The sequence below is a fragment of the Drosophila elegans genome, unplaced genomic scaffold (genome assembly GCF_018152505.1).
Source record: "Drosophila elegans isolate 14027-0461.03 unplaced genomic scaffold, ASM1815250v1 contig_208, whole genome shotgun sequence".
NCBI lineage: Eukaryota > Metazoa > Arthropoda > Insecta > Diptera > Drosophilidae > Drosophila > Drosophila elegans.
The window spans coordinates 5,257,311-5,271,505 of record NW_024545578.1 but is presented as its reverse complement, the minus strand read 5'-3'; the positions used below and the strand labels follow the sequence as shown (position 1 = coordinate 5,271,505).

At 38.8% G+C, this 14,195-nt stretch overlaps 1 protein-coding gene across 10 annotated transcripts in view; it reads left to right on the top strand.

Annotated features, from left to right (window-relative positions):
- The window catches only part of LOC108146007 (formin-binding protein 1-like), a 35,019-nt gene that overhangs the window by 11,956 nt on the left and 8,868 nt on the right, over positions 1-14,195 (top strand). For all 10 annotated transcript variants that reach the window (XM_017271772.2, XM_017271769.1, XM_017271771.2 and 7 more), the window contains exon 3: positions 14,059-14,174. In XM_017271772.2, the coding sequence (XP_017127261.1) occupies positions 14,059-14,174 (116 nt within the window). The remainder of the gene's footprint in view (positions 1-14,058; positions 14,175-14,195) is intronic.

Here is a 14,195-nt window from a genome sequence, read left to right as displayed (position 1 = left end):
TGACGCATTTCCGTGGCATTCTTATTTAGTAAACATCACGTCCAACTTTTCTGGGCCAGACAGAAACCATATCGATATTCCTCAAGCGGTTCTCCCGATTTCCCAAAAAGGCCTGCTGCTGGCTACTTTTACTTTATTTTAAATTGAAATCGAAAACGAATCAATTTGTATTTGAAACGCACTGCGTTCATAATTTGTTTATAGATTCGTATATCTATATTTCCGCATTTCGCTTTTGGGCACTTTCAGTTTTCATATGGGATGCCACCAGTCACTTGGATTATGCATTCGCTTTATTGTCTCGCCTCGATTTGATTTGCTGACTAATGGAAACTACTCCCCTCCGGCATAATTAACATTACAAATCATAAAGATTTCCAAGCGTCAACTCGATTTGCATTTCCATTGTTAGATAGCAACAACAACACAACAAAAAAATATGTTTTGATAAAAGATTTGATTTTGATGTTGTTTTTTTCGTATGTTTGCATTAGTCATTTGTTTGTTAGTATTTTTATTTATGCATTCTACGGCCGGGTCTTTCATAATTTCCTGACAAGTGCAAAACCGGTTTAGGGAAAGGTAAAAGAGAAATAAAGGGGAAGCTAGATGCATAATTTTATAAACAAATTGGGAAGTTGATTTTATTTTACGATCTCTCAACACAGAGGGGTTCTCTTTTGTTCATTTGCAAAAGTGAAAACTGTTTTCAAACAGACAAAAACTCAAAGGTTTCTGTAATAAACAAATGAAATATCATTTGAATGGAAATTGAGAAGCGCCGCCAAGTCATTTTAACCTGTTAGGTCATCAAATTTGAGGCCTAATTTACATATAAATTTCGTTTCTTTAGAGAATTTTCTTAACGGCATTTCCGTTCAGTTGCACTAAAAGCTAACTGTTGATGCGTTTTAGTGGAACTTTTAGAATACCTAACGGCTCGCACACAACTGACGGAAAATATATAAAAGAAATCATCTTAAAATAGCTGAATATAACACAAATAACAAGAGGGAGAAGAGAGAAGCTCTCAACTTATACGAATTTTGCGCAAAGAAAAAAAAATTCGCCCACGCCAAATGCTTATACACATGAAAAGATCTTAAATTATAGGCCGATTGTATTCGAACATTTGGCAACACTTGTTATGAAATCACCGCAACATGCTTGATGTGATTTTCCATTTCCATTTTCCCCCTGGACGCCACCGAGGCGTTTTCCATCTGTAGAAATTGAACCAGGCCAGCTGAGCGAAACAATGGATCGCCACAGACCCAGACCCAGTCTCCGAGTCTCCGAGTTTTCGAGTCCAGTCCCAGACTGACTGGCACTTTGGGGCACGAAACGAGTTTGGATTTTTAATACTCCTCCGGCTGTGCTGGCTATTGGCTGCTAAAATGTTGGCAATCTCCCGGCTCACAGACGCTCCTGACCGACCATCCTCCGCATCGCATGCAGTCTGCATTTATCGTCGTCAAGCAGCTGGAACACCGTCTGAGCCTCACACACAAAAACGCTTCAAAGCCCAGACCCTCGCCAAGTAAAACAAAACTCGTGTCTAAACAATGGCAAACTCAAACCGCGGGCAATTGAAACCAGAATTCGTTTGGTTTTGGTTTAGATTTTCACTTTTGCGGCTATTTTGACGGACACTCCCCCAACGACGAACCACTCACTTCCTCTATTCCTGCCGCCTTCACTCTTTCTCCCTTTCATTTATTTGCCCTACTCAATTTCAGAATGAGTTCAAAACTGCAGTGGAAACTCGACTGGGAAATGCCCTGCATTGTAATTAAATTGGTTTTAATATTTTATACATCACTTGACCTACAAGAGAACCAAGCCTCAAATAAAATCTTAACTCTTCAGCACTTTTAGATCTCATTTAACGGTAATGTAATTTTAATTGAATTTTTTATTCTTTAGAAAGTAAGTTGTTTGTTGTATGATATAAAATATTTAATTATGGGCTGTATCAGGGCTATAAACGTGGAAAAAAATGTTAAGTTCTCTTAACAACTGCAGGGGAAAAGTGACTAAAAATGCCTGCGTTGCATTTTAATTGGTAATAATATTCTATTTATTGCTTGGCTTTGTAAAAACTTAACTTTAACATTGATTTTTTTCTTAATTTAATAGAAAGCACAATTTAACTACATATATCGTTTTTATTTTAACATTATATCTGGAATTTATCGGGGTTATGGGTATAATAAAGAAGTTTTATTTTCCTGATATCCATTGTGATTACATACTCGTCTATTACTGGGTAACGAAGCAATCAAATCACGTTCGAACTGTTACTTATGTTGCCGTTCGAAAAGAGTAGACCAGGCACGTGTTTAACCCACACCCAAAAACCCCTGATCCCCCGATCCCCCGATCTTTTTCCGTCCAGCTGGTCAGGCAATTTACATTATTTTGTTCTAAGGCGCAGATGTTTCACTGTACGAGGCTTTGTGTTTCCAGTTTTCGGATTTTTCTGCGCTTTTCACCGCCTTAATTGAAAGCGTTTGTTGACGGACCGGCTATTGTCTAAATGTTTGAACTGCGGCTGTTAGTTAGTCACTTGGACTTGGACTTTGTCTGGGCAATTGGGTTGCGGGATTGACATTGACGCGAAATGAGATTGGGTTGCGAAAACAATGAGGCGCTTAGAAATAAACGAAATCCATAACAGAAACATCTGGATGAAGATGGTTGAAATAACTTTGTGAAAGACTGAAACTCTCTCACGTTCGGTGGAAGAAGGCAAAAGCGAGTTAACCTTTGTGAACTGGTCAAAAGTCGGAGTGCAGGCATTTTGTGACGTCACTAGGCAATCAACTCTCAGTCGCACACGAAAGGAAATCTTTATCTCTTTGAAACTGATATTCAAATAAACAATAAATCAATGATAAGTATTATAAATGCATTACTAAATTTTAAAAGCAATGTTAAAAGGTGTTTTATTATTACAATTATTATGTAAAATAATAATCATAATTTTAAGAGATTTTTCTCTGTGCATCTACTTATATATTGACTACAGTTTTATCTGCAGCTGCGATGCCGCAACATCGAGATGCTTGTCTGGTCAGTGAAATGCTGTCGTTTTTTTTCTGTTGCTAGCTGTTTCTTATTAATTGACTTTTGAGTTGACTTGCTGGGCGAAATGGCAGCGCTTAATTTATTGCGCATACGCCCCGTTGTCTGTGGTTAGTAAAAGAGAGAGAAACAAGAAGAAGATGGGCCAATCTACAGGAGGGTAGGGCACCCACAAGTTCGGAAGCAGACGCTTGAGGAAATTGATCAAGTTTTCCCATCCGCCAACCAAAGTGTCTTCGTTTTATACTCACCATTTCCCATTGCATTTTCATGGCTCATAAATAAATGGAAATGGCAATATTCCCGCCCAATGAAATATGTGTAGATTATGTTTGTTATTTTTTGTTTTGCTATAAAAATAGCAAATGGATTGCAGTTGCGCTGTGCTGTAAACATTTCTTCTTTGTTGGGCATAAAAGCAGCGTGTGGAGTTATTCATTCTGTTCTATGGATCGTGGAATACCAAGTATTTGCATTATAGTTAGCTAGTTTTTTCTCTACGGCTAATTGCCACCTTGTTTTCCACGAAGCTATCGCCTCGTATAATCACCGAGAGTATGTAAATACATATGTGAGAAATTTTAATTGCCAGCAACGATCTTGTATGCTACATGTATGGCGGCATAGCCTACAGATTGCAGTGTGCATCTCGTTGCTGCACCGCGCGAGATTAATGATAACTTTGAGGAGCTGAAAGTAAAGACATGAGAAATGAGTTACTCGGAAAATGCCGCCCAGCCTTTGTTGTTGCTCCAGTTTTCATCCAAATCCAAACTTGCGCTGCAAGACAGTTGCTGCATATTTGCTTGTACAAGCAACGGAAATGCAACAAATTTTTATGGCCACTCGGGAGCGAGTGGAGACACATAAAAAAAAAAACAGACTCTTAAGAGACTTGAAAAGCGAAACTCTGGCCACGCGGATCGAGGCTGATAAGGCCCGAGACCAGGGCTCTATTTATAGAGCGGGGCAGCTTTATCCAATCCATGATTCTGGGCGATGCCGAAGTCACCAGCAAGCCAGCAAGCCAGCTCTTTTAAGTCCATCGAATGTCCGGTCTTGCAGTTGCAGCTGAGCCTCGGAGTTATTGGCCATGGTTCTGCTAGCTTGTTGATTTCTGTGTTGGCCAAAGTAGTTCAACCTGTTCGGTGGCTTTGGCCCGGTCCCAAAGAATGTGGCTGCAAATTTATAGCTCTTTTTGCTTTCAGCTCTGCGCCGCTTACAACCGCTTCTATGTTCCATCTTCGGCTCTCCACCGCGCTCTACCCCCCGCCTCTATTTTTAGCAGCATCCGCAGCGACATTAGCTTAGAAGAAAAAAAAAGGAAAAAGATTAAACTTTCGTGGCAATTTACTTGCAAGATTTACGCAAAATGTTGCTGAAAAATGGTTAAGTCACATAAAGTAAATAAAAAGCGCCAGACGGCTGACTTTAGCTTCCCATCAAAATGGAATGTGAAGTACACAGGAAAAAATAGATTCTCTACAAAAGATAGTTTCCTTTATATTCATTATATTAAGCTTTATCTCTTATTTATCTTTATCATAGGGTATTCTCAACCTAGTTTTACCCCATTAATCTTACCTAAAACGAATAGATTATCAATCATTATAAAATACCATTTTATAGTCTCGTTGATTGGAATTTGAGTTTCTTAGGTATTTGGGTTACATTTTAAGATGTTTTGATAGATAAAGAAAACATTAATAGTAGTTTTATTATTATTTTTCGTTTACTAGAGAAAAGATCTTTGTGTCAGTTTTGGCAGCAAAATGAATTTAATGATCTTGTTACCTCCCAGTGTACTTCATGAATTTCTCAACATATTTCCTAAGCCGCTTGTTTGGGCTAAGATGGTGTTTTGTGCTTTGATTCATGATGTACTTTTACTTACCTCTTTCGAAAGAAAAAACGTAGTATTATTATGGTAGATGAGATGATGGCAGGAAAAAGAAAATCCGTTGATCCGTTTGCCACGAATGTCATTCAATCATTTCATTCACTCACTCACTGAAGACTGTTTCTATTTTTTAGCTGGCCTAAGCTTTTGTTTTTAGATTTTTATTTACAAAGCGGCGACATCGTCTTCTCTTTTTCGCCTTCTCCTTTTCCCAGTTCTCAATTAAGTTTAATGAGCACATGAGCATTTTCATAATTGGAGCAAATTAACTTGAATGGCGCTTCTCAGCCAGAGATCCACTCCATATATGTGCTGTATATAAGGCGGAATCTGCCCGGAAGTGTTTGCCGTACTTATAGTTTGACTTGTAAGCTAAACTGCTTAAGTCTGACCAACTTCCCTCTTGTTTGTTGGCAGTTCACCTAACGAGCACCAATTGTCAACTGTTTGGTGTCTTGGCTCCGCATACACTATTTCTGCGGTTTTGGCACGTTTCGAGGTTACTTGGACAGCTGGCAATCAGCGAAATATAAATCAGTATAATAATAATAACAATAATAATAGTGATGGATAAATGAGAAGTATATCAGTATCTGAGAGCACTAGCACTACCTCTTCGCGGATGGCACATGTTTTGAAATTCTTGGCTTATCTTGAACATTTTTCCTCCTCCCCATCTTTTGCTTTTTTCTACCACTTTTCTTCTGGCCATTGGATACCACTTTACTGGCTGAACAGTTGGTCAATTAGTTCGTTCGTGGCTCTCAACATGAACTGCCTGCTCAGCTATTTGAATGCGGCCCGCAGCCTCAGCGAATCCGGAGTTGCAACTATTTTGGATCACAGGGATAGCCAAGTGGAATTTTGGGTGAGCTAGTGTGTGTGTGTGCCCGGTGGGGTTCGAAAGCAGCAACAAGAATGCCCCGCAGGTGGTTAACTGGACAACCAGTTTGCAATTAAATGTCGCCGCTTAAATGTGATTTGATTCTTTGCATAACCGAAATGCAATTGAGCTTCGACTGCTTGCGGTAGATAGAGCTGATCGTGATTGTGCCAAACAAGTTGGTAGTGCACTGTAAAAAAGTAGAGTACTTTGTACTTAAAACTGTGCAATCGAGGAGCTTATTATAAAGCTAAAAAGAAAAGTGATACATGCTTATAAAGTAGAGCTGAAGTTAAATATGCTTAGTGAAAAAGACACGAAATTTGCAGCTGCAAAACTCAATTTATGCTAGCTGTAATAAGACATGTGAACAAAAATGTAATGGTGATTGCCTAATAAAACAACACCTAACAAAAATTCATTAAAATAATATACAAAATTGTGTTTTGAGAATAAATTAATGTTTTTCACATATTTTAAATGCAATTAAGTTTTAAAGAGCCAACAAACGACACTTAAATTAGGCATTTTGGTAAAAGCTATATTGTAATATATTTCAAAGAAAAATACTGTTAGCCACCTCTTATCCTTAAAATATAAAAAGACCTTTTACATATTTAAAGTGCGATAAATGTTTAACGACGTTATTAAAGACGGTAAAATTAATTTTTTTAATAGAAAACATACGATAATTTATTTTAAAATAAAATAGGATAGGATAGCTGCTGTCCACCTCGTCTTCTTAAAATATTAGAGACTTTTCACAACGAGGTTTTAATAGACAGTAAATCAAGTATTTTTGTTGAAGATAGATTATAATTTATTTCAAAGTAAAATACCATTATAGGATGTCTGTTTTCCACCACTTCTTGTAAAATATTAAAAGAGGTGGACTGCAGGAGAAAACCTTTGATCTTTTAGACAATCAGTGCTGGGCTAAAGAACTATTCATCAGCAGTCTCGGCCCGGAGGCCTCATATTATTCATTTTCATTTGCATCCACCGTTTGGGGCTGGCCATCTCTAATGATCTCGGGAGTCTGGGGCTCCAGCACTTGACCAACGGCCAACGGCTTCTGCTTGCTGGCTGGCGGCTACTTTTTTGCTTCTGTTATTCTGTTGGCCACGTTGAAAGTTAAAGTTCAACTGAACGCGATGTGGCTCAACTATTTTTATGATTACAACTTTGCGGTGCCTAACGGTTCACACGCGAGATAGCCAGAATGAAGAGACATATGTTTTTCATTCTAGCCAATGTTTTATGCTTCCTGTTTTGTAGCCGTGAGCATTATCCGCTCGAGCGGCTGCTTCTGGCCAAGATCATGTTGCACTGGGTTTTCGGTTTTTTTCTCGTTTTTCTCCCGCCTCTGTTGAATTTCCACATTTTTAACTGTGAAAAGGCGTCGCTTGATTTATTCATTTATTCATTTCTGCTTGCATGATTGCATATTTACATGTGTAATTATCAAGTTGCGCCAATTTGTTAGCCACTTATGCGATTCTAAGTTCTCTTATTTTGTGTTATTTATGAATGTAATGGTTTTATATTTGTAAGCACTGTACTTTGATCTAATTGGATAGATTGTCTTTGATGTTTGACCGACGTGACCTAAATATCGATTTATGTGTGCGAAAAGTGCGGGAAAAACAAAAACTTAGAAGAGTTATTTAATCAATAGCGAGCGGCACAAACGGCAACTGCACCAATGGGTTAATGTGCTAATTTTGGGTTCCCACTGTCAACAACAATTTGCGGCGAATGTGTGGAGTGTGTGGGTGATAAAGAGGAAGTGGCAAACGACATGTAAATATAGATCCAGTGTGGAGTGGGCGGGAAATGGGAGCAGAGTTTTCCACGGAGCAGCAGCATTGAGGCGGAAAATCGTTACAGCAAATTAACTGAAAATGAGCAGAAAAAAAGAAGAAGAAGGAAAGCCAAGCCGCTTATAAATAGAAATGGAAATGGAAAATGGCAAGAAAACGGGTCAGGAGTTGCTTCTTTAGTTTCGTTTTTCTCCCACTCATTGTCTTTGGCAATTGTTAGGGAAATTTCTGCGGAAAACCGCTGCTAAATTGCTTTTGAAGTTGTTATTCATGTGGGTATTTTTTTAGTAGACCACCTAATAACCGATTTAAGATAAGACACTTAAAGCAAAAAGGCTGATATTTTGTATTTTTAAAAATCAACTTAAAAATAGTTCACACGCTTTGACTTTAATTTGGGGTTTTAAACTTTTTACTAATAAAAAGCCGACTGATTTGGCGGGGTCATCGCACTGACCTGGCTTAATGGAAAAACTGATAAAAAAAAAAGTGGCTGTAAAGCTTTCACATAAACATCATTTTCATTAGGCGTCACGACAAACAAAGGCGCCGCCCAAACGTTGTCATGCTAAACTGAAAAAACATCACCGAGTAGGCGGCAAGAAGGGGCGTGGCGGAAGCCATTGGACATATGGACATATAGACATACCGCCATCGGTTGCATGTTGCACTCACTGGGGGCAATGTCAATTTGCGTCGGCCAAGGGAACACTCATCATCGGACTTCACAGTCATAGTCATAGTCATAGTCATCCACTAAATGTCGACTGGGTGCAGCAGCAACAGCAACAGCAAAAACAATTCATCGTCATGCCGGGCGGTCAACTTCACTATCGATATGATGTATACCCCCACCGACTTGTCCCTATATGTTTGTGTATATTATTACTTCCCCTGCTTATCAGCTGCCATGAATGTGTTGCTGTTGCTGCTGCTTCAGTTGCTGTTGCTGTTGTTTGCGTGCCACGTCCGTTGCAGATAAAAACGCGTGCTGCGGAACTTCCATTGAGCGGGCTGCCCATGAGCTGAATCCGTTGTTCGTTCGGTTGTGTTCTTCTCCAAGAATTCATCATTGATGCACTGCCAGAAAATACATTAATAACTTCTGAAAATGTTCTTCATTTCAATACAAAACAAATGTAATGCGTTAATCTGAAGTTGGTTTACTTTATAATCTCTTCTGCTCTGTTTAACATAAAAAGCTACTTGCATAAACCAAACATAATCTTAATGAATTATAAGATTTATACTTTATTCCTGGAAAATTAAATTAAGAAAAAGGAGTGATAAATAAGAAAATAATAATTCATATAAAATAATATATTACATAGTATAACATAAGATTCAATTGACATTTTTGTAAAGATAGAAAGAAGGAATTAGAACAAATTTACATTAAGAGCATCTAAAACATACATAGTGTTAATGAATAATCCTTGCCTAAGTTATTTACTCTAAGCCTTGTGATTTTATGTTCCTTTAAAATCAACCTTTCCAACCAATTCTGTTGCCAAGTGTAGTGCAGCAACTAACTCTGGTTAGATTCGTTGTCTAAGCCACCCCATTCTGCTTGAGCCGCTGTCTATGGCTTCCAAAACCGCAGCTAAAAAACAAAACAAACCGGCGGTGGTAACAAAATCGTTGCTAGCGCAACCCAAAGCCAAAAGCCGACCAACCCACAGTGGTGGTGCACCTGTTACCCCGTTTTATTTAGTTTTAGCCGTTGGCATTGCCAGCTCGGTTAGTCGGTCGTCCAAACTGGGTCTCTCTCCTAATCGCTGGCAGACCAAACCAAACCAAACCAAAGCAAAACAAAAACAAAAGCCAAAGCCGAGGCAAAAGGAAGCCAACGTTTCTGGTCGAGTGCACTCCTGCAATTGTAATGCAAACAGGAACCATATTGTACCACCAGGTATTAACCGATCGGTAAAGATACGTATATATATATATATAGTAGTTTAAGAGCGAGATCGACAAATGCCAGACAGACGCCGTCAACGCTTTCTGCTTCAATTGACACCCTCTTGTGTGTGTTGCAGTTGCAGTTGTAGTTGCAATGATCGTTGCAGTTGCATTTGGCAGTCATTGGTAGTTACATAAAGGCAATTGACAGGGCGCTTGGGGTCTATAGGCCATGCAGATTTCCCTTTACCGTTGTGTTACCAACTCTTGTGCAACCGTCTGGTTTCTGCTCCCTGATTAAAGCGGTTACCATGGTTTAACTAGATCGGCGAGGGGTGAACGCTGTGGGGTATTGTCATTATCTAATGCAACAATCATAAATTACTCACCGAATTGTAGCTATCAGTAACAGTTCTACAGTTAACTGGTTTGGCGGTTGAAATGTAGTAAGTACTTTCTATGAGATAATATTGCAGCAACAGGAAAACAAACTGATTACTGGGTTGTGATGAGAATTCTTGAATTGTGGGGCTACTAATAATAACTTGATTTATTGTTATATTGTTATTATTGAAAATTAAACCAAATTTAGGAGATGAAAACTATAAAGCCTCCCTCTACCAACAGTATTAGTTGTTGATTTTATTATTCTTTATTACTTCTTTTACACCCAATTTAAGTGATTATTATGTTGACAAATATTGTAAATATCTAAAGAATACCATCAAAATTCTTGCAACACCAAACAATATAATAAATAAAATAATTCTTTTCTCGATTATCATCATTATTTACCACATCGAAGCTCGTCCTCGTTCCACTTTTTTCCGCCTTTCCTTTTTGATCGAATGTCACGAGCCCTGAAACACGAATCGGAACGAATCGAAACCACGATTAAATTGATGGAACACAGAACTCAGAACACAGAACAATGCAATGTGGCGAACAAATAAAAATAAAAAGCGACAAAATGCGTTTAATCAGTCGGATCAGCCTTCAATCTTGACCCACTGAGCGGTGTCAGTGGGGCCTGGTTAATGGAATGCCCTTATATCGGATGCCCCAACGCACATTCCACACACTCCACTCGACATTGATTGCTCACACTTACCCTTTGAAAAATGAAGGGAAAAAAAGAAAAAAAAACCATCCAAACAATCGATGACAATCTTCAATCGAATTTAACACTTTTCAATGTATTTTGTTTATTTCCCGCTCTCTGCCCCTTGCCAGCAATTTGTTAATTTCTTTATTGCTTTTTATTGTCATTGTTTTGCTGGGGTTGGACATTGTAAGAGTTATACTGTTCGCTCGCCCATTCTGATTGCTACACTTTGTTGATTGTTTTTGACGAGCCCCGAGATGATGACGGTGATGAACCAACTTGTGTCAAGTGAAAGTCATCAACTGGCGGCTGGGAATCGGGATTGGTGCGTCTCGGGATTGGGGCCTTCTGCTAATAAACTCTGTGACATTCGATGATGCCCCCATGTAAAACTTTCGCCATGATTTATTGGCCAGCTTGGCTTGTTAGCTAGCCAGCTTTTTTTGGTTGCGGCGACATTAATCTTCCGGCTTTGGGTGCTTAAATAAATAAATATTATTTAAATGCCAGTGTCTTGGGATGCGATTGGATGTCATTAACCCGCGGGGCGCAAAAGAGAGATATGTGTGGCAGCTAGCTGGCAGCTGGCACCAAAACACATGTGTGCTCCACCTCGGAGCCAATTTGAAAGACCCTTGATTCCATTTCATTCCACTCCTTATATGCGCAGACTGCGGCTGCCTCCGCGATCTTGGCATCGCGATCCGGTCAAGGTCAACAATGCGATCCGATTGGCAAAACGTCGACCTCGAGAGTCGTCGTCTATCAATGTCAGAGCGACCCGTTGGATGAGCGTCAGCGATCATGTTCGGCCTCTCGGCATCCATAGAAATTCACTGAAAAATATCAGCCAACATAAGTGCTTCTTCCCACATTCCTACCTCTAATCAATCAATGATCGATCGATCGATCGACCGCTCAGATCCCAGACACCCAGACATTCCTTTCTCACCTCATAATCTTGGCGACAGCATAAACTTAGCTCAATCAATGCATTTGACTGAGCTGCTCTGCTCTATCATTAAACATTTATATAAATCAACGGCACTAATGGCAACTTTCCTGCCTTTTAGCAAACGGCAGGCAATTTGCCATTCCATTTAATAAGACAAGATGGAAAAACTGGCACGCATACACCCGTGGCTAGGTAGATACATATGTATATGTATATAGGTGGAGCAGTCGAAGCAGATCAATTGGAAAAACAATTTCCCGCCGGCGGGGGGCGGGAACATTGCGTAAGCGCACCACCGCACTGTTACTGTGAAAAGTAAATTAATTTGATTTGATTTTCAGTAGAGCGAAGTAGTCAGTTTATGGAAAGGCGCTGCAGGAAAATATCTACACCGAAAATATATGATCTTAAATTTGGTTTCTCAAATGTTTTGTTTACCTTTTTTTAATTATAAACTAGGCAAACTAAGAAATTAAAGCTTTTGTTTTTATTTTGAAGTATTAATAACCTTGGCACATTTATTCAAAAAATCTAAACACCAAAAAATATTTTATTATACTGATTTTTATTAATAAAACCCAAGAAATTTAAATTTATTAAATTTAAATTTTTTTTTATTAACCAAGTAAATCTAAACAGTATTATAATCATTATTAATTTATGAAACAATCTTAAATAATTTGGCGGTGGTTTCTGAAATGTATTTATTATTTATTTATTTCTAAGCAGAGTAAATACGTAATCTAAACATAATCAATGGCTAAGATATTATTTATATAGAGAATCTGTACTACAAATTTTGATATTACAATGCTTTTATCTTGAGAAATCAACTTGCCATCGACTTAAATATTTTTCTCTGTGCCTGACAGGCATATTCGATTATATAAACAGGCCACTTCCCAGGGGCACAAGTGACAGATGCCCGTAGTTTATACGCCCAGTTTGAAGCTCGAGTCGAGTCGAGTGGAGTCGAGTCCTGGTGGCTTCCACCCACATCGTGTGGCCAACGCCTTCGGCAGTGGTTGCAACTCAATTACTGCAGCTCCTCGCATGACATTTGTGCCTTGTCGGCTGACACTTTTTCCATTTTTCCACGCGAAAAATGCTTTTCATTGAGTGTGCTGTGCCAAGATGTGCCGCACCTTGAAGCGGGTGAAAGTTTCACTGTGACGCAAGGCGCGTCAACGTGAAATAAAAGCCAATAAAAACAGCCCAAATCAAACAAATTCTACAAACGCACTCGATAATGGTGTATTGAAAGCAGCCGTAATTGACAATTGTTTTAATTAATGGCGGGCACGTTTATAAATGAGCAAGGGAAAATTGAACGCCAAAACGTTGCCAAGTTTCACTGTTAACAACTGAAATTATTATAATCACATTGAGACAAAATTACAAAATTTGGCAAGACCGCAAAGAAGACACCAAAATAAAAAACCCAGGCAGCGTAAATTTTCGACAATTTACCAACAATTCGGAATGGTTTGTTTGGGCCATGATCGGAACTGGGTTTCATTATGTAATTGATGTTAATTTCTTGACTCTCTGCCTGAACTTCAAATGCAAATTGGCTACGCGTCTTGTCTGTGTGCCATTTAAGCGCTTTTTAGAGGTTTCTTCAGCTGACTTTACTTTAAATTCAAATCTGCTTGCCACCGATGATTGCGTTTGGGGGCGTGATTGGCAGCTAAGTCGGCCAAAACGGCAGCGTCTTTTGAAGTGTCTAGGCTGGTTGTTGGTTTGTTTTTTAGTTTTTTGCCAGCGTGCGAAAATAAAATCAAAAGTGGAGCGCAGTTTGTTTTGATTGTTGTTAGGTTGCTATTGACAAATAGTATATTGAAAAGTGTTGCAAATTGCCCACAAAGGCAGCCAGTGAAAAAAGAGAAAAAGAAAGAAAATAGCCCCAGCGATAGGTGGATATTATGTCATAACGCTCGACGAGGAGGAAGTGACTGCCCATATTTGTGTCAGCGGTTAGCTACTAATGATACATATCTTTGCAAACACCCATGCCATAAATTAATCACACTTAATTGTCAACTAGTAGCGATTAAAATTCAGTCCCCTCCAATTTAAGGCTAATGAGTTAATGGTGCAGTTTTGAAGATTTGAAAGCTCTATGAATCGATCCATTGTGCCATTGTATATTGTATAAGATAGATCCATATCCACAGTGCTTGAGTATAAGTGAATTCCATTTGCTACGCAGTATCATTCGTATATCGAGCTAATTAAAAAATTAGATTAATTTCGTATTATTTTTGCTCTGTCCTCGTTCCTTTTTTTCTTTATTTATCGCGATTTACGCATTTGCCTTGGCTCAATGTCAAAATGGCATTAAGTGGTTTTTATTCGGGTTTTTTCTAATAGATTCCATATGTCCATTTTCTATGTTTTCAGGATCAAAACGAGAATCTGGCGATACACACAAACAGAGGCATCGATGCTCTGGACAAGTATGCCAACTTCTTACGCGATCGAGTGGCCATAGAAACGGAATATGCCGGCAAATTAAGGTGAGTTCTCAATATCAAGCA